We start from the raw sequence: 20,417 nt of genomic DNA on the forward strand, positions 1-20,417 counted from the left end.
ATAGCAGGCACTGGAGCAACTCGGACACTTCCCATGTCTGTTTTGAGATCCTAACACTATTCCCCCAGTCTAGGTTCTGAGGAAAACGTCTCTGCAGGTAGCTATTCTCCCTATATTCTAGTACACAAAATGATTCAGTTTTCTGGCTGTAAACCACCAGGTATTAGGGCTGGAGTACAGAGTCCTACTGCAGGTGGACATAAAACCTGAGCCCCCAGCCTTCTAAGAGCAAAGGCTCACAGGGTCAACTACAGAGACTGCATAAGCCAGCCTCGAGACCTTTGCCAAGTTATTTGCCTATATCACTCTGCTTTATCTTGTCATGTTTTCAAAAAAGATTTTGAGAGCAAGTGAGAGACAGGCAGTGAACAGGGGAGGAGCCAAAGAGAAAAGACACAGGATCTGAAGCAGGCTCCAACCCATGAATTGTGAGATCACACCTGAGCAGAAATTGGACACAAGCCACCCAGGTGCCCCTATAGTCTGTCAATTAAAAGTCAAAGGAGACGCCTGGGTGGCTCAGTTTAGCATCCGACTCTGGCTCAGATCATGATCTTGCAGTTTGTGAGTTCAAGCCCCGCGTCAGGCTCTGTGCTGACAGCTCAGAGCCTGGATCCTGCTTCAGATTCTGTCTCCCCCCTCTCCCCGCCCCTCTCCCCACGCTCTCTCAAAAACAAACATGAAAAAAAAAAACCAAAAACATCTTTAAGAGACACAAAATGCAGCACGAAGTCTCTTTTTGACCAGTACCCTTCTAGATTTTCCACTTTTAAGAAGACCAGCTTTTATTTCAAAGTTCTCTTCAGATCAAAGGCTTTTACTCAGTGCTTACTGCCCTGGAGTAAATGAGGGGGGGGCAGGGACGACGACTGCAGCATAGCCCGAGATGGAAAGCACTGTATTAAAAGAATACCTCTTTCCCTTCTCAAACCAGAGGTTCATCGATTCCAGAAAGGACTTGTTTAGAGAAAAATCTCCTCTATGTCCCTTTCTTAAATTCTTTAACGTTTATTCATTTTTGAGAGAGAGAGACAGAGTGCGGGGGGGATGGGACACAGAATCCGAAGCAGGTTCCAGACTCCGAGCTGTTTATAGCACAGAGCCCGACTCAGGGCTAGAACTCATGAGCCCTGAGATCATGACCTGAGCCAAAGTTGGCCGCTTAACCAACTGAGCCCCCCAAGCACCCGTTTCCCTTTCTTAACTAGAGATAAAAACTGTATCCAGTTACAGGACTATACACTTAACACCTCAATTCCCCAAAGTAATTGAAGAAATTTCAAGAACTCAGATTAAGGCAAAACTTTTCAGTTTGTAATTACTTTGGGTTACAGGACAGGAATACAAGACCTAGGGAAAGTCACTGACCCACAGTAATGAGGCAGTGTGTGTTTTGTGAGTGGGACTTGCAACCATGGAAGTAAAACATCCCAACACAAATCCAAACCAGCAGCTACAAAACAGGGCAGAGTTCAATGCTCCAATCATATAAAATAAAAATCTAGACTAATTTTAATATTAAAGCAAAGACAAAATATAATTTCAACATTGTTTTAATCAAGTAATGTAGCTGTTTAAAACAGGAAATTTTAAAACCGTTGAAAAGATTAAAGCAAGGATTAACTTACTAAGATAGCTTCTATGGGTAAAATTTTTATTATGTGGATTTGAATTCCATTCTAAGTTTGGCACCAGACTGAATACTGGTCTCAGCCAAAATAGTGTTTAGAAGCCCGAATGGGTTTTCTTTCAGATTAAAAGAAGGAGGGTAGGGGAGAAGAAGAAAGCTCCATAACAAAACCCTATTAGCTTGACATTGGGTATGTTGAATGCAACTTGGCCTAAGTCACCACCAACTCCTACAGAATTTCAGATAACGAAAGCAAAATCGCCTATGGCAAAGAATTGTAACCTATGTAAGATACAAGTTTGCAAAAATCTCATCTCTTTGGTGTGACAGAGCACATTCCCTCCTGGTAGGTGCTTCTTCACTCAATATTGACTGAAAGGCAGAGAGAGACCAATTTGCAGATAGATTACTCGATTTTACTTCCTTAAAACATCAAGCTAACAAGATTTTATTATACCAAATGTTTATATAATTTCCAATGTGAAAAATTCTTAGATACATTAAGGTCTCATTATAATCTGTGAAGATGGATCACAGAAAAAAGCGATGTAAGACAGTGCTCCCAACAAAATTAACCCTTTGGATTTTTGATTCCTAGTGTACTTTGTGGAAAGGAATAAATGGAACAAGTTTCTCCCCTGAAGAGAATTTCTGATATAGCCATAACCCACGTCAAATGAGTTTGACCAGCTAATTGAGCCAAGAATTCACCAGCAAGTTATTTCCAAATCTAAATCTCAGGATGGGCTGGGTCAGGCCCCAGTAACCTGCATTCAGTGACCATCATCAGACTTCTTGGGTGTCTGGCTATATTCAACATGAAATAAAAAACACCTTAAGTCTTACACCAAAATATAGGCTTTAACTGGAAGTATGCTCTTAGCTTTTTTTTAAATAAAACATTTTTTGGGGGGGAAAATCATGTTTGAGACACAGTAACACTTATTTTGGCAAGATAGCAACCAAAACCTAAAAAGCATTAAGCTACTAAGTATCCACATGTAAAAGGCATTAAACAAACCATATTATCAGGAGGAAATCCACAATGAACAAAAGACACAGTATGCCTAAAACATTTGAAATTATAATTAAACCCTAAGAGTTGAAAAATTATGCTCATTTTGCTAGAGATTAAGTGCACCTTTTCCTGCTTCCCCCAAATAAAGTCATAGCTTACTATATAACCACACCTTAGTTTCAAAATTTTCTCAGTATAAAGCAACAGCTACATACACGTAAAATGCTTATTTGTTAATGTAATAATTCCCCTGGCTCATCCAACGTGCAATGCACATGACTCCAAAGACTACAATTTGGGGTAAGTATACACGAACTGGAAAAACACAATTCAAGTTTCAAAACCTGCTCTTAAAATTATTTATAGGACACTCAGGTCATTTTTACTTCTCAGTAAGATAAAGATGTCACGCTGCCATTTGATTATCAGTCCACCTTGGCATGAGAAGAATGTACATTACCAGATGCCAATTTGAGGGACTGAACACTCAGAAAGTACTTATTTCTCAATGGCTGCAGAGAATTATAAGTAAGCTTATGTTTACATTCTGCTGAAGACACCTTTACAGTCTCAGCATCTAACAATATCTAACAGGCTCCAAGAGTCCTATCAGGTTAATGATGGTGCAGTATTTTAAGGAGCCATTTCAGCGTAAGTCATTCAGAGCCAAAATCTTAAGAATGACCAAAATCAAATCTTTATTTTTTAACTGTATAAATGTGATCCAAATGTGTCCACCACTAATTTTTCAAAAAGAAACATGCTATAAATAAGCAAACTATATCTGCTCACTGATATGTGTATGGACTCCCTAGATGTCTTGTTGGGCTTAATTACAGACCACTCACAGCAATACATTTTTAGTAGAAAGTGTAGCATGATGTTAAGCCATTTTAGCTTTTGCACATACATGTTGCACTTCTGGCTGATGATGCAGAAAGATTTGCAGCATTACACTGTTAAGCTGGGCTGCACCCACCCCTTTAAATGGCATCAATATCAATGTCATCATCCTTGTTGTCAGACTTCACAGCTTCAACTTTAGGTACACTGGCAGTCTTCGAATACACCACCTGAAAGAACAAATTTTTTGTTTACTGTAAATTTTTATCCCAGTAAACCTATTTATAAAAAGTAATAATGGTAGTACAAATCAATGATCAATAAGGAAAAAAAAAACTACCCAAACACAGCCTTCATTTTTTCTAAGTTTTTGTCATGTGAAAACCAAGTTCTCTCTCTATGGCCTAACATTTTAATTTTCATACACAACTAGCCCCTCTATACTCAACCTGCTGTTACCTTTGAGCATTCATAGATTATTGCCAATCAAATCGAGAGATTTCACTTACCAAAGATTTTCAGTTACCCAAGACTGCCATTCTAAACTTCCCAAACCCCCACCTCTAACACTATTTACCTCAATATTCTCATCTTCATCTTCTTCTTCACCACCAGAAGATTCCTCCTCTGCTTCCTTCAACCATTTTATAAATGGTTCCGCTTTGACACGAATCTCTTTGGCAAGGTCTTTTGAAACATATTTCTTAGACGCCTAAAAAACGTTCAATACAATCTCCTTAGTTGAGGAATCTAAAAAATAATTTTTGAGTCACTCATAGAATTGCCCACATTCAGCTCTTTGAAGGGACTGGGTCACATCCTAATCTGGACTCAACGCCAGGTGGGAATCACCTACGGGTTATCCCAGGGACAGTATTTCAACAAAGTATTAGAAGTTACTTCTTCCAAAAAAGCCCCCCAACAGCGGTCGACACTTCTCATCTTGAAGAGACTGTTTATGTTAATCTACACTCCCCACCTTTTCTGACCAGCTGATGATGACTTCTTCTTCCAACAGATCTGCATCATACATTTCCTTCAAGATATGGGGAATCTTGGAAATGAGCTGAGCTTGATGCATTGCTACCACACACTCCAAACCGTGAAGAAGGTACCGTTGAGCTTTTTTGTTGTTGTGACAAAACTGGAAATAAACACGTTGGCATTAACAATTTTTCAAAGAAGCACTAAAAGTACATTAATCATCCCAGTATCATTCCTTAAAGCTCTGGCCTTCAACAGTGATTCAGTCAACCCTTAAAGATCCGTGTGTTATTTTCTCTACAAGGGGCTATGTACAGCATTTTCCAGATACTCCCGTGCTTGTGAGGTAGGTCAATCATTTCCATTTTTAGTATGACAGAGAACAACGTTCCCAGGGTCACCCAGCTCTCATCTTATTTGTGAACCTAAAATAATTTACTTACTCGTAGGAAATGGCGCCTGTATTTCTTAATTTGTTCTCTAATCTTCTCATTAAAAAGAACTTCAGTCAAAACAAGAGGGCCCATGGCTTTTACATCCAATCTTTCTGCTTCAGCAACAATTTCTTTGTCTGATGAGTCAATAATACCTTCTTCTTTCTTTTTCTGCAAACAAAAAGGAAGCAGTTCAGTGCATTGGAGACATATCTTGCTCCAGAGATGCCAATGCCAGTTAGTAGTTCCAACTGTCAAGGACCTTTTTCCTAATTTATTATAGTTGCAGGACTTACTTATTCACATTTTAAAAATTTATCTACTTTGAGAAAGTGCAAGCAGGGGTAGGGGGAGAGAGACAGAGACAGAATATCTCAAACAGGCTCTGCACTTGAACTCATGAAAAGATCATGACTTGAGCTGAAGTAGAACACTGAACTGAGCCATCCAGGCACCCCAGTTTCAGGACTTTTCAATGATTATGTGCACGCCAAAGATAGTACCTGGAACCACCTTCAAGAAGTTTTTGAGCAAAACATGGAAAAAAATAAACCTGGCACCGGAGTATTCAAAAGACAGCTTGAGAAAAAATTACTCGCCAAGTAACCAGCTTAGTCACAGATACCTTAAAACCCAAGGCTGGAAAAAATTGATTTCTTGATCGTGTAATTGTTTAACTGCTCTTGAAGCAACTTGCTTTACCTTAACAAAATCAAACAGGATATTGACCCGCTCTTCAACAGTCCTTTCCAAATCATCACTGAGTGTCAGAACTTTCGCATGGTCACTGATTTCATCCATTCTGCGTCTTTGAGCTTCCTCAGTTGTATCCTCCCCCCAATCATCATCCTCCTCTTCTTCCTGTTAAAAACAAGTATGGTTGGTCAAATACCTTAAAAATACAAAAAAAAATGCCAGATTTCTAGTCATGTTAATGGCATCAGGTTCATTTTCCACAAACACACATCAGGCTTTTTTAACCACAGGATCAGGAACCTAACATACTGTTGCAATGTTATAACTATGACTAGTTTCATTCTCTTTGCCCATGTCACCCAAGCATCGTATTTTACACAACTTTAGCGCCTACCATACCATCAACTGTGCACTCACCACAGCATGTGGAGGAGGACTGATCTCATTTGGTGGTGGTGGTGGTGGGGTCTCACTGCTGGACATGGAACCATTTTCCTTGTCTTTGCCCTTCCTGTTTTTCTTTTCCTTTTCTTTCTTTCCTGTACCACTGTCACTATTCTCTACAGGAAAACCAAAAAAGAAGTGAAAAATTAATACTACAGTGTGTACAACACTTCATGGTGTCTCATGAACATTTAAAACCTTGCCCCCTTTTGCTTTGGAACGTTCCCCTCAGAAAACCATACACAAACACAATGCTACTTAATAATTCTAAAAGGACTCATAAACCAAGTTCATCTACCATTATTTCATATGTGAAAACACTCAGGGTAAGAAGAGAATGTCCCCCAAATACTAGAAAAGATTAAGATGTAGTGCCTCAGAAAGAATAGGTAATTAAGTGAAAGTTGGCACTCCTGACCCTCTCCCCCCCCCACGAACCTGAACAAAGGCTTATCTCAACCGCACTTTAGTTAACGGTTAGAACGCTGTTTAAGTCTATATAACAGTCGGTCTCATGGAAGAGACCACTGGAATAGGTTAGACTTTCTTGCTATAGCAAGCTCAAATTGCATCAGACAACTTCGATCATCTGACACAGAGTGTTGCTTGCAACGTTCTAAAGCCACTCAAGCTTAAAAAGCGAAGACCCCAGTTCACAAAACAGTATTCCAGAAGTAGATCTTTTGCTGGGATCCCAACAGTTTTATAGTATCTACTTCTCCCGTTCCAAAAGAACAGATCTTAAAAACCGACAACAACAAACCGAACAAAGAGTTTAACTGGCAGTCTTTCAAACTCCTAGATTCCACGTAACACGGTACAAAGATTAGAAATCCCTTATATTTTAATTCTGTAACAGCAAGAAAGCTTCAGTTTTGTTTCCAACATCAGTTGCTTTTAAGCTAAAATCTTAGAAGTTCATCATGAACACTTACCAGGTGGGTTTTTGAGAATGAACGTGCAGAGTTTATGATGTGTGTCAAGCATGCCTCGATAGCCACAGGCTTTACAAGAATTACCTATTGTTTGCTTCTTTGGATTGACATGCTGCCAGAAAGGAAACAAAGATTAAAAACAAGTATGTCATCTATGATATAAAAGCAAAAATTCTTCAAGTAGCAAGGTGTTGAAGTATCTGATGGTAACTCCAGCTTAACATAAAAACAGTATCTTTTACGAAAATAATCTACGTAGAAGAGTATGAAAGTATTTTAAAAAAATGTGTTGCTTCTGGTTTTTACTTCCAATGAAGTTGTTTTGCCTTCTCGGGAATAGAACTTGGTGGAATCACAGAACTGATTAGAAAAGCAGATAGGTGACTTTTTCTCTTATTGACAAAACCCTCAAGAACACTCACCAGATCTGTTTCAGGATTCTCACACTCAGGACAGAGAACAAATTTTTTAATGAATCCATCCAACATGTCTTGCAGCTTATTCGCCTCATGAGATCCATTGACAATGTAACGGTCATTCTTAACATCAAACTGGGTCTGTGCTCCCAGCTCACAACCAAAATATTTGGTGGGATCTATGGGGGGAGGAAAAGTTCTGTTAACTAAATCTTTGGCTACTAATTCCTTCTTATACAAATGTCACTCTTTACACTTTATGTGGAGTTAAAATGTGTTGCTTGGGTAATTTCATCTCCTAACAGCAACTAGTAAATCAGTTGTTTTTCACCCCCAGGATTCCACTTAACCCCGAAACTAATTAACATACAACTGAAACAAGACACCCACAAAGTTCGTCATTTCCATATTGATGTTTTTTTCAGACTCCTCCTAAGAGGCATTACTTACACGTTGGAGGCCGATTAAGCGCCTTTGCAACGTCAACCATGTTGACTATAACTGTCTTGATACCATTTCCTTTGCCCTCAACCTAAAGAAAAAAAGAACTTTAATTCTGCATTATCTGCCCCAGAAGCTGCAATCTTTAAAAATCTACAAAAAGAGCTCAGGCCTCATTACGAAGATCGGGATTACCTTGGCAATCAGACGGGGCATCTTGTAGCGATAGAACTGGTCTGACACACTGCGGTTGACATTGACAGACATTTTGGCTTATTAGTGGCTTTATCAATAAGATGAAGAGATCTTTGATTGCAACTTTTTGGTATCTTCTGTCTGGAGAAGAAGGGATGACATAAACGACTGCAAGAGTTCTCGGTCTCTGACATGAAAAAATTTTCGCCACTGAGGCTGTAAGCTTCTTGTTTGTATGCTATGTTTCCCCAATACAGGTACCAATGGCTGCGCAACAGCTCTGAAAGAGAAAGAGAACACACAACCCCCCCCCGACGTTTAACGGGATTCCCGCGCGAGGACACCTCCCTTCGCCTAATTCTGCTACATGAGCGCACCCAGCTCACGTGGGAAGCGGCCAGCACCCCATCTAACACAGAACACCTGTGGCGGCATAGCAGGCCTCCACCTGGACTAGGGTGGGAGACGCCGCGCTGCTCCAGCGGCCGCGGGCTCGCACCACGCCGAACACACGGCCCGTCGGAGGTCCGCTTCCGTGCAGCGGCCATATTTCAACAACTGCCGGGAGACCGAACCGAGGCCTGCGCTCTGCAAACCTAGCCCGTCTCGCGAAGAAACTTCTCAGGTTCCCTCCCCCACCCCCCACGCCGAGACGGAAAACTACGGACTCGTCCTCCGGCACCGGGCGCTCGCTCCACCCCCACCGGGAAGCGCGCGCTCGCGGCCGTGCGCGCGGACTGCGAGGCGGCAACCGAGCGCGACCTCGACCTCTCCTCTCCGGCTCCGCTCCGGGCCCCGCCGGCCGCGCCGCCTGGGGCGGCAGGAGGCCGGCCGCGCCGCCGCCCTGCCATGTGCGCCGCCCGGCCTCGGCGCGGCGGGGGAAACGAAACCGGCCGAGGGGCGCCGGCCCGGGCCGCCCCCGCCCCCGAGCAAGCGATGACTCATGAATGCAGCAATTAGGCCTGACTCAGCCCGCGCGGCGCGCTCCCGCGGGGCGGAGTGGGGGGGCGGGAGAGAGGAAGGGGGGAGGGAAGCGGGGGAGGAAGGGGGGCGGGGGCCGGGGCGGAGGGCAGGGCGCGGGGGCGCGGGGGCGCGGGGGGCGCGGGGGCCCGCCCGAACTGCGCCACACGCGCGCGGGTCACGCGGCGCGCCGCCATCTTGTGCGGCCGCCATCTCCCCGCCGGCCCGCCGGCGGACTCACCGTTTTCGTCAAATAAAGACATAAACCCAACGCTGCTCGCCCGGGACTGGGATGAAGTGAGGCGCGCGTGAACCCGAGTCCGAGGAGGGGCGGCGGAGGCGGCGGAGCAGCGCAGCGAGCAGCGGCCGGGCCAGGCGCCGCCGAGCAGCGGGGAGGGGCTGTCCCAGCGACGTCCGGGGTCCACACCCTTCAGCGCCCGGGGCCTGGCGACCTGGCGCGGAGAGACGGCGCCGTGAGCCGCGGGCGTCGGGGCGCCTTCCCCGCCAGCCAGCGGCCCGCGGGGGTCGAAGGGGCGGGGAGGACTGGGGAGGGGGCGCGGGGCCGCCGCCCCTCCACCGGACTCACCTCTGGAATGTTCTCGCTCTGACTGAACAACGCCGCCGCCGCGCTCAAGCTACCCTCGGCCCCTGCGCCCGCCCCCCGCGCCAGGCCGCACGGCTCATTGGCCCGAGGTGCGCCCGAGCTCGCTCGTCATTGGTCCACGTGCCGCGTCAATCGCGTCTTTCTCCGCCCCGCCTGCTTCCTGAGGCTCCGCTCGCCGCCTCAGCCCGCCCCCATCTCCCGGGTCCGGCGTTCCTTCCTCTGTCCTCCCCTCCCCCCGCCTTTCCCAGAGGTCTTCGCGGTCTCGCGAGAGCAGGCTGGCCGCGGCTGGGGGTTGGCCGCGGGGCCGCGCTTTGTCGGTTTGAGCGACGCGGAGGGGGAAGATGGCGGTTGACTCCCTTCCCCCGCCGCCCTGGCTTCGCGGCGTTCCCACCGAGTTCCCCTCGCGGCGGGCGCGCGGCCTCCCCAGTGGATTCCTAGCTGCCCTTTCGGTCCCCTGGGGACGCACGTCGTCGGTCCTCGAGGCGGAAGTTGTTCCTCCTCCCTGCTCCTTTAGGCCTGGGCAGACGGTGATGATTGGGGGGCCTGGCTCTTTCATCCCAAGTGCTGTCTTTTAAGGTCCGATGCCGGGGTCCATGTACCCGCGGCGACGGTGACTCGCCAAGACACAATTACACGGTCGTGCGGCCCGTAGCCCGCCTCTCTCGCTCACTCCACGGCTCCCCTCCCCGGCACCAAGTCTGCTGGGGCTAGGCACACCCGTTTTCTAAAGAGGGAAACACCAAATTAGTTCGTGACTCCGAGACCCTCCGGAAAGTGCGTCTCGGAGAGGTCTCCGTGTTCTCGTGCTCCACTATAACTTTGCTCCAAACGAGTATCACATTGGGTTACCACTCCCGGAATCGACTCCACAGTTTATAAATTGTGACTTCCTTGCTAGGCGAAGCATAGCCCAAAGCAGGTGTTCCTAATGAGGTTCCAGAGCGGTCCCTCCGGAATGGCTATTTAGAGCCTCTCATGTTTTCCTCCTTTTGAAGTGATTACAGAAACTCTCCCATTCTTTCAAAAACTTAAATTGTGCTTAAAAGTTTCAGTTGCTACTGTAAAAGCGATCGAGTCCATCCTGAAATTTGCAAACATAGTTGTTGTTAGCCAAGAGCCAAATAATGGAGCCACGGGCTCTAATCTGCTTTCTGTGGTCTTCCCCATCTGAATAAAGTAGCAATGTTGTTGACGACATGGTGAGGTGGATAAGGGTCTGCCCTTTGTTACAGATCTGTCAAATATGCAAGAAGGTTGGCACTGAAAGGTATGTTGATTTTTATTAAAGTAAATCATGATTTACAAGCTTCATAAACCATTACAAATTTTTTTTTTTCCAACGTTTATTTTTGGGACAGAGAGAGACAGAGCATGAACGGGGGAGGGGCAGAGAGAGAGGGAGACACAGAATCGGAAACAGGCTCCAGGCTCTGAGCCATCAGCCCAGAGCCTGACGCGGGGCTCGAACTCACGGACCGCGAGATCGTGACCTGGCTGAAGTCGGACGCTTAACCGACTGCGCCACCCAGGCGCCCCTACAAAAATTTTTTTAACATGTATTTAATTTTGAGAGAGGGAGAGAGAGGATCCGAAGCGGGCTCTGCACTGACAGTAGAGAGCCCAGTGTGGGGCTCGAACTCACCAACCGTGAGATCCTGACCTGAGCCGAAGGCAGACGCTTAACTGACTGAGGCTTTAAAATTGACAATGTGGGTGAGGAGGTTAATAAATCAAAGGGAAGATCCAGAGTTGAGAGAAGTGATCTGTGTCCTTGGTGCCAGAGCTTCTGTTATAACCACCCAGTGTATATACATGGGGGTATGATTGTTAAAAGAAATGCATAATGCTTTATGGGTACCAGGTTTCCCATCAGGTAAATGGAAAAGGTAGATCCCAAACAAGCTGCTTCTGGTTCAACATGAAATATGCCTTAGCAGCATTGGAACATTGGGGTTTTTGCATAGCTGCACGCGAATGACATTATTTTAGAAACTGTTGGAAAGGATGGGCATGAAACTAGTCTGAGTTAAGAGGCCTGCCTTCTCAGAAGTATTTTTTTTAAGTTTTTATTTTTTTATATTTAGTTTTGAAAGAGAGCGTGTGACATGAGCGGGGGAGGGGACAGAGGATCAAGCGGGCTCCCTGCTGAGAGCAGGGAGCCCGGATGTGAGGCTCCAACTCGGTGAGATTATGACCTTAGTTGAAGTCTGGTAGGTAACCGAGTCACCCAGGTAACCCTCAGAAGTATTTTTTAATAAAGCTAAATACGAAGTGATTTTCTTTTTTGCCATGTTTGATGGTTTCATATTTAATTTCATGAAAAAAAGTTTGTACTAATTTTAACTTTAATTTTTAGCAGGTGTACCACTCATTTGTATCTAATCAGGTACAGCTCTATTTTTATTTTTTTGAGAGAGAACAAGCGGGGAAGGGGCAGAGAGAGAGGGAGAAAGAGGATCCAAAGCAGATTCTGTGCTGACAGCAGAGAGCCCAATGGCGGGGCTCGAACTCATGAAATGTGAGGTCATAACCTGAGCTGAAGTCGGACACTTAACCAACTGAGCCACCCAGGTGTTCCCTGTATTTTTATTTTCTCAGTAGGCTCCACACCCAATGTGGGGCTTGAACTTATGACCCAAAGATCAAGAGTCACGTGCTCTACTGACCAAGCCAACTGGGCACCCCAGAATTTTAGTTTATTTTTTAAATTTACTTTTTTAAAAGTAGGCTACATGCCCAACATGGGGCTTGAACTGGGGATAACTTTTTAAAATTATTCTTGGGGTGCCTGAGTGGCTTGGTTGAGTGTCCAACTCTTGATTTAGGCTCAGGTCATGATCCCAGGGTTGCATGATCGAACTCCAAGCTCAGCGTGGAGCCTGCTTGAGATTCTCTCTCTCACCCTCTTTCTCTCTCTCTCTCTCCCTCTGCCCCTCCCCCACTCACTAGCTCTCTTTAAAAAAAAAAAAAACAATTATAAAATTATTCTTAACCATACCTTTGAATGCTTCTTAGAGCCTAAGAATTTGCTAAGTGCTTTGGATACACTATCTTATTTACTTCTTAGTCCCTATGAAGAATTTTTGTCCTTTTTTAAAGAGTTTTTGGTTTTGTACTCGATACAAGAAACCTTTCCTAAAATTTTTTTTTTTAATTTTTTTTTTTTTTAACCTTTATTTATTTTTGAGACAGAGGGAGACAGAGCATGAATGGGGGAGGGTCAGAGAGAGGGAGACACAGAATCAGAAACAGGCTCCAAGCTCTGAGCCATCAGCCCAGAGCCCGACGCGGGGCTCGAACTCACGGACCGCGAGATCGTGACCTGGCCGAAGTCGGACGCTTAACCGACTGCGCCACCCAGGCGCCCCTCCTAAAATTTTTTTAAGTTTATTTATTTTGAGAGGGAGCGAGAGTGCACATGCACACAGGGGAAGGACGGGGGGGGGGGGGGAGGAGAGAATCTGAAGCAGGTTCCTCCCATTCAGTGCAGGGCAAACTGAGGCTTAGAGGAAAAAATCTGCCCAAGATCATATACTAGTAAGTGGCAGAGCTGGAAATTAAACTGAGATCTGTCTGACCCCAGAGTCTGTTCCCTTAACCATTACATGACACAGCCTTCCCAGGTAAATACAAACATACACAAAACTAGGCAATTTACACGTGAAGTCCCATTTAATCCTTTGACAATCATGTGAAGTAGTGTTGTTATTCCCACTTTACAGATGAGGAAACAGAGTCAGGAAGGTTAATTTTCTCCAAGTCACCTGCCTAATAAATGGTGGACAGCGTTTGAACTCTAGCTTGACGCCAAGCTCATTGCACAATTCTGCTTCCTACTTCTGGCTCTCTGCCTCATCTGGCTGTATTTACCCCAACCAGGTGCTCGCAGTTTGCTAAGTAATGGACAGCCGGTGCCTATGAAATCTTTGTCAAATGAGTGCCTGAATGATGCCTTTCAGTTCTTGCCTTGAAGGGCAGACATGAATAGCTGCTGAGAAGGTAAATTGGTAAATTGGCCTTCTGGTTGTTCAGATATGGGTGTCTGTTTTGTTTAGCATGAATTTGCCCCTCGAGCAAGATCAAGTCTGCACGGACCAAGAACCTTGGTGTTTCTGAGCTGTGGGCCACTGAGGGGCCCAGGACATTGCCCTCTGTGATGAGCCATCTGGTTGGACAGCGGGCCTCTATGACATCCTGCTCTCACCTATCTCTAGCCTCCATCGCACCGTTGGAGCAGAGCTTAGTTAGGCAAGTTCCTGTCTCCCCTGCTGGAGTAGGAGCTATAGGGGATTATGCATTGTTTTTCTTCTGGCAATAGCCTGTCACAGGGGTGTGCATAGAGCAGACATTCAAAGCTGCTAGGAGGGAACTGAAGGTTATCTGATGAGTACAGAGGTGGTAAAGGCGTTGGCTATGTTGAAAGCTAGTGTCCCAAACCAGGGTAATCTAAGGCGCCCAGGTTAATAAACATTTCTGAGTTGCTGGGATACAGGCCCCGCCCACATCACAGGCCCTGCCCAGGGGCCTTATGTAAACAAATAGCAGCTCTCTGACTCCCACTGAAGCTCGTCCCTACTCCTGAAATCTCTGACCCTCTGGGCAGGATGTCTCCCTGCCTTTGTGACAGGCCCCTCCCACCCAATACTTCCACCGCACCTCTGGCTTTCAGATGGCACTTTGTTGCATCTGCCTGTTTACTGGTCTGCCTCCCTCATTAGGCTGAACAGCTTGTGGTCAGGGGACCTGTCCTTGAGGAGCGCACGGAGTCAGCTACAAAGGGGACAGAGGCAGGAGGCAGAGGTGTCTATGAGGAAGAGATGAAGTGAGGTGTCACTGGAGACGGACATGATGTCATCTTGCTCCTGAGCATCTGACTCCAAGCGGAGCCTATCTTCTGTCGTTCCTGGAAAGAGAGAAAAAAGTACACGATTGTATTGATTCAGTAGATGGCGGAGAAATGTGGATGACTTGGAGAACAGGCTCTGCTCTTGGGTTGCTTGAGTCTTGGTCGCCGGGGAGCCACACACAGTACAGGGCGGCAGCTATGCTGGTCTCGTCTGGCTTGCCTCAGGTCCTGTCTTCAGGGAAACAAAGTGTTTGGCTACCTAGCTGCACCCTCACCTGCTCAAGTCTGGTGGCTGCAGGAAAGGCCTTTGCTCAGACTTCGGGCCCTGCTGTGGGAGGGCACCACAATAAAAGGCCTGGGGGAGGCCGAGGGGCGTCCTGCGGCCAGTTGTCCCGCCGGAGACTCTGCGATTCCCGCTGACTCCTGACAGCCGTTTGCAAGCCTTTGTGAGGGGGCATCTTTGCATGTTCCCACCTCTGCCACACACTGTCCTCTTTAGTTGTGAATCTGGCACATCTTTTTTTTTTTTTAATTTTTAAAAACATTTATTTGTTTTTGAGACAGAGAGAGACAGAGCATGAGCATGGGAGGGGCAGAGAGGGAGGGAGACAGAATCCGAAGCAGGCTCCAGGCTCTGAGCTGTTAGCACAGAGCCCGATGTGGGGCTCGAACTCACAAACCGCGAGATCATGACCTGAGCCGAAGTCGGACGCTAAACCCATTGAGCCACCCAGGCGCCCCGAATCTGGCACATCTTATCCACCCAGGTGAAGCATCCACATGCCAGCCAGTTAGCTTGCTGCTGACCTGTGGGTTGTGGCCTCGAAGTGGAGCGCTAGACCCACACCAGCAGGAAGCACAGCTTGCTATGCGCTTAGCAGAATCAGCTGGCACGTTGGGTGGAGTTGCCTTCTAGACCTCCTTTTTTTATTTTTATTTTTATTTTTTAATTTTTTTTTTTCAACGTTTATTTATTTTTGGGACAGAGAGAGACAGAGCATGAACGGGGGAGGGGCAGAGAGAGAGGGAGACACAGAATCGGAAACAGGCTCCAGGCTCTGAGCCATCAGCCCAGAGCCTGACGCGGGGCTCGAACTCACGGACCGCGAGATCGTGACCTGGCTGAAGTTGGACGCCCAACTGACTGCGCCACCCAGGCGCCCCTAGACCTCCTTTTTTTAAAGTAGGCTTTAGGGGTGCCTGGGTGGCGCAGTCGGTTAAGCGGCCGACTTCAGCCAGGTCACGATCTCGCGGTCCGTGAGTTTGAGCCCCGCGTCGGGCTCTGGGCTGATGGCTCAGAGCCTGGAGCCTGTTTCCGATTCTGTGTCTCCCTCTCTCTCTGCCCCTCCCCCGTTCATGCTCTGTCTCTCTCTGTCCCAAAAATAAATAAACGTTGAAAAAAAAGAATTTAAAGTAGGCTTTACACCTAGCATGGAGCCCAATGTGGGCCTTGAACTCACAACCCTGACATCAGGACCTGAGCCGAGATCGAGTTGGACACTTAACCGACTGAACCAGGCAGGCGCCCTTAGACCTAATTTTTGAGTACAAATGATCTATCCTACGTTCCAGACTCTGTATTTTTTTATTAAAAATTTTTTTAATGTTTATTCATTTTTTGAGAGACAGAGTGTGAGTGGGGGAGGGGCAGAGAGAGAGGGAAACACAGAATCCAAAGTAGGCTCCAGGCTCTGGATGGACAGCACAGAGCCCGATGTGGGGCTCGAACTCACAAACCGCGAGATCATGACCTGAGCCAAAGTCGGACACTTAACCCCTTGAGCCACCCAGGTGCTCCCTGGACTCTGTGTTTCTTAAAGGATGCCTCTCTTGCTTATCTATGCAGGACTTGGTTTCCCGAAGCCTGTGGTTCTCAAATAGAGGTAAGCATCAGAATCTCTGGAGGGCTTATTGAAACACAGACTGCTGGGCCCTCCCCAGAGTGTGAGAGAGTAGGTCTGGGTGGGGCCCAGAATTTAGATTTGGAACCAGATCCCCTGGTTCCACAGGTGCTGCTGGTCCCCGGACCACCCACAGCCCTAAGGCCAGGGGACCACATGACTTTGGAGCTCAGGTACCTCATTTCCTTCACCATGGATTCAGCAGCTTTCTTTTGAGTAATCTCCCGAGCCCTCATTCAGACAGTCTGTCTGGGAATCAAAGTCAAGAAGAACAAAATCGGCGTCCCAGTGACTGTGTTGCAGTTGTGGTGCCCAGGCCGCTTGGAGAAGTTTCGGGGCCGGCTGTCGGAGACTTTGTGTTGTATGCACCACGGCCAGGGGCCTCACGGTGGTTGTCCCAGTGACACTGTGCCGCTGTCACAATGCGGCCACCCGTGTGCTCTCACTGGCGTGCCAACACCTCATGCTGTCCCCTCCTCTTACGGTTGGGGAAACCAAGGCTTAGAGGGAGGATTTGTCTCAAGGCTGGGGCTGGGGTGCTGATGTCCAGCTGTAGGGTTTTTCCCACTGTCTAGGACCTCATTATCCTGTTTGGCATATCCCAGTTCTAGAGTTTGCTCCCCTTCCTTTGGCTGGATTTTAATTGCTCCAATGCTCCTTTTTAGACACATGAGAGGAGGCGGGACCCAAGGGCTGAGGGTGTATCTCCTCAGGACGCTGACCTGCTTCAAGCAACCACTGTGTATCGCGCCTGCGGCCGAGCAGGACATTAGAGACACAGGGGGCCCCTGCAGGTGCTGTACCCACTTGTACGCGTATGGTTGTTTGCGGGCGCTGGGGAGATGTCACCTGAAAGTCTAGATTTCTGATTCTGCAGGAAATAGGAAGCCCTGGCAATGCTGGGATATACCCGTACGTGGCCACGCCTCTGTCATTCAGAGCTGAAGGTGGGGCATGAGTGCTCGCAGACGGCAGCCACCGTGTCTCTGTGCAGGCGTGCACGTGGCCCATACCTGTCGCGTTCACTCCCGTTGCCTGCCTCACCTCCGCGCTGGTGTTCACGCCTCTGATCGTTTCTTTCTTCCTCCAGCGAACGTGCATCAAATGCCATCTGTGTGCCAGCTCGAGGGAAGTTAGACGTTTGAGACCTTGCCCTAGTGTTCTAGGGCCGCTGGAACCAAGTAGCACAGACCCGGTGTGAGACAACAGGTTTCTTCTCCCCTGGTTCTGGAGGCCAGAAGTCTGAAATCAAGGTTCCGGCAGGGCTGTGCCCTCTCTCTGTGCCTGGCGATGGCCAGCCGTCCTGGATGCTCTTCCACTTGCTGTTGGTTGGACGCAAGCGCTGTCTCTGGAAGGTGACCCTCTTCCCTCTGCGTTGTCGCAGGGCGGTCTCTCTGCGTGTGCCTGTCTCTGTGTGTCTTCTCAGAAGGATGCCAGACATGTTGGATGTAGGGCCCGCCCTACACCCTGGCCCAGTATGACCTCCTCTTAACTTGATTTCATTCGCAGAGACCCTGTTTCCAGATAAGGACTCATTCACCTCATTCAGGATCCGGACTTCCATGTATCCTTTGGGGAGATAGAGTTGAACTTGCGGCTGACTTTTAAAGAAGGACCCCAAACAACTCCAAATGTAAAACCTGGCCCTGGCTCGTCACTCATGTTTGGGAGACAAGACTCCCGAAGTGTCAGCAAGGACCCGGTGGCCGTCTGCCTTCCTGGAGCACGAACAGCGAGAGAGTCCCGTGGCCTCAGTGCTTCATGCACACCGACCACTTAATCCCTAACACAGCCCTCCCAGGGAGATTCTGTTGGCCAGTGGACTTTGCAGATGAGGTAACTGAGGTGCAGAGAGGTCATACAGCTTTGCCAAAGTCCCTGGGGAGCAGAGCTGGGTGTGTGTGTGTGTGTGTGTGTGTGTGTGTGTGTGTGTGTGTGTGTGAACGACAGCAAGTGCCAGCAGGCTGTTTGGCCCTTGTGATAGGGACAGGTGAGGCTAACCTTTGTCTCAGCTGCCATCACAAAACCCAGTGCTTACCTCCTTTATCATCCCCCTGGGGCGTGTGCTGCTCTGTGACTTCCCAGGGCGATTGCAGGGGGCTTTGGGCATGATGTAGAAAAGGTCTGATTACTTTCTTGATCCCTAAACTCCCACTTGCACAAGATTTAGTCCCATATTTAGGGTCAGTTTCCTACATCTACTGGCAGATGGAAGAGCCGTCCAGAACCCATAACAATATGCTCTACATAACGTTTATTTTGTGGTACTGATCCATCTGAGTAAATATAGTTAGTACCAGATGGGACTTTTGCAATCTAGAGTTCTGAAGGCAAGAAAGGATTCGTTTTGAGTTTCCTTAAATTAGGTGAGCAATTTTTTTCTTGGGCTATCAACCCCCACGTTCAACATTCCCAGCGTGACATTTTGTACTGTTATACTTGGTAAGTAAAGCTTAGCTATTCTGAGGTTTATGTGCCAGGAGCCTGTGCTCAGAGTTCCCTTTTTAGTTGCGCTCATAAAGGCTGCTCACATGTTTGGGTATTTCATGCAGAAAGAAGTCTTTCGGGCTAGGTCATTCTCGGTTAGATATTTACAAAGTTCACGGCTATTTTTAACACACACCTCTGCTGCCTTAAAACCACAGTCAGCGTTTAAAGCCATGACTGGCTTCTCTCACTTGGCATAATGTCTGCAAGGTTCACCCATTGCGCTAAGTGAAAGAAGCCAGTCACAAAAGGACAAATGCTGTATAAGTCCACTTAGATGAGGTTCCTAGGGTAGGCAGATTCATGGAAGCAGAAAGTAACAGGGTGGATGCCAGGGGCTGGGGGAGGGGGTAATAGGGAGTTAGCGTTTCACAGGGAAAGAGTTTCAGGTCGGGAAGGTGGAAACATTCTGGAGATGGATGGTGGTTTTCTAACAATGTGACTATACTCAGTGCCACTGAACCGTATACATAAAAATGGCTAAAACGGTAAATTTTATGTTGTGTATATTTTACAAAACAAAAAAAAATCCTATAATAACCTAAGCAACTCTATGTAAATGGATACAAGTGATACAATTGATAGAAACCTCACATGCCTGCGATTAAATATGGTCCGTATCATAAATACTGACAATCATGCATATTTATATGAAGTTTCTTTTCTGTTTTGTGCTTTTCTTTATTTTTCAATTTAAAAAGTTCCCCCAGAAGATATAAATTTTAGCTAACTCTGTGACACTGAGCCCGTCTTAGCATTTTGAACTGCTATTCTCCTGTAAAACAGGTGGGGGGGTGGGTTAAAGACAAGAAATTTACTCTGCGGAACAGTAGAAACCAAAGTAGATGGAAGTCACCCCTCAGTAAGATTCAAGTGGTAACAGAATCAAGTGCAACACCGTCAACTCCTCAGCCTCCCAGGGCAAGAGTTGTCAACCCAAATCCTCCCAGGGCAAGAATCCTACACCCACATCCTCCCAGGGCCCTCCAGCCACCCCCCTCCCCACTCAGGTGATCACAGCAGGGCTGCAGGGCTGTGAGAGGCACTGAGGAACCACAGGGACTCCAGGAATAGAAATATAAAGGCATCCACATTCAACTAAGGAAACAAAACAAAACCAAACTCCATGCAGACCAAACAAAACTCAAAGGGATTGTGTCTGGCCTGTGGGCCACCAGTTTGCAATTTCTGCTTCAGAGTGAGAGACTCTTGGATCTGGGAGGGACACTGGAGGACTTTTTGTCCTCATCCCTGCTTTTCCAAAGAAGAAACCATGATGAAGTTATGCATTGCTTTAGAAAGAACTGGCCTAGAATTAGCTACATCTTAGACAACAATTTTAGGGCTCTCTTCTTCCTCAATGCTGGCTAGAAATTTTTTTTTCTCATTTATTTATTTCAAATTTTTATTTTTGAGGGAGAGAGAGAGAGAGAGGATGTGCATGTGAGTCAGAGAAGAACAGAGAAAGAGAAAGAGAGAGAATCCCAAGCAGGCTCTGCACTGTCAGCACAGAGCCCAATGGGGGCTCGAACACATGAACAGTGAAATCATGACCTGAGCTGAAATCAAGAGTCAGATGCCTA

The 20,417-nt window shown here is 47.1% G+C and overlaps 2 protein-coding genes, 1 long non-coding RNA gene and 1 other non-coding gene across 6 annotated transcripts; 1 reads left to right on the forward strand and 3 right to left on the reverse strand.

Annotated features, from left to right (window-relative positions):
• Positions 1 to 1,537: 1,537 nt before the first annotated feature.
• Positions 1,538 to 9,718, reverse strand: EIF5 (eukaryotic translation initiation factor 5). Its single transcript, XM_086708732.1, has 12 exons — positions 9,583 to 9,718; positions 9,238 to 9,448; positions 8,037 to 8,316; positions 7,851 to 7,932; positions 7,407 to 7,579; positions 6,985 to 7,096; positions 6,023 to 6,165; positions 5,612 to 5,770; positions 4,919 to 5,080; positions 4,471 to 4,635; positions 4,069 to 4,203; positions 1,538 to 3,721 (listed from the first exon to the last, which is right to left on the reverse strand). The coding sequence occupies exons 3-12, from the start codon at positions 8,106 to 8,108 to the stop codon at positions 3,632 to 3,634; spliced, it is 1,293 nt and encodes a 430-aa protein (XP_086564858.1). The 5' UTR covers positions 8,109 to 8,316; positions 9,238 to 9,448; positions 9,583 to 9,718; the 3' UTR covers positions 1,538 to 3,631.
• LOC112856713 (small nucleolar RNA SNORA28) lies at positions 6,534 to 6,657 on the reverse strand. The gene has a single exon (XR_003223258.1). It is a non-coding gene; the product is annotated as a small nucleolar RNA SNORA28 (small nucleolar RNA).
• Positions 9,719 to 9,793: 75 nt separating the features above from the next.
• LOC147579662 (uncharacterized) lies at positions 9,794 to 18,472 on the forward strand. 3 transcript variants are annotated; one of them, XR_015251983.1, is made up of 7 exons: positions 9,794 to 10,867; positions 13,323 to 13,599; positions 16,293 to 16,329; positions 16,456 to 16,520; positions 17,013 to 17,141; positions 17,438 to 17,702; positions 17,857 to 18,472. XR_015251983.1 is itself a non-coding variant. In XM_086708733.1 (6 exons), exons 1-5 carry the CDS (start codon positions 10,797 to 10,799, stop codon positions 17,490 to 17,492), a joined length of 357 nt encoding a protein of 118 aa, XP_086564859.1. In that variant the 5' UTR covers positions 9,794 to 10,796; the 3' UTR covers positions 17,493 to 17,702; positions 17,857 to 18,472. The 3 variants fall into 3 exon arrangements, 1 of the variants encoding a protein (XP_086564859.1); XM_086708733.1 differs by lacking the exon at positions 13,323 to 13,599; XR_015251982.1 differs by lacking the exons at positions 13,323 to 13,599; positions 16,456 to 16,520.
• Positions 14,435 to 16,806, reverse strand: LOC147579663 (uncharacterized). The gene is made up of 2 exons (XR_015251984.1): positions 16,525 to 16,806; positions 14,435 to 14,503 (listed from the first exon to the last, which is right to left on the reverse strand). It is a non-coding gene; the product is annotated as an uncharacterized LOC147579663 (long non-coding RNA).
• Positions 18,473 to 20,417: the final 1,945 nt, after the last annotated feature.

Source organism: Puma concolor, chromosome B3 (genome assembly GCF_028749965.1).
Source record: "Puma concolor isolate L17-30 chromosome B3, mPumCon1.1.hap2, whole genome shotgun sequence".
In the NCBI taxonomy this organism is placed as follows: Eukaryota; Metazoa; Chordata; class Mammalia; order Carnivora; family Felidae; genus Puma; species Puma concolor.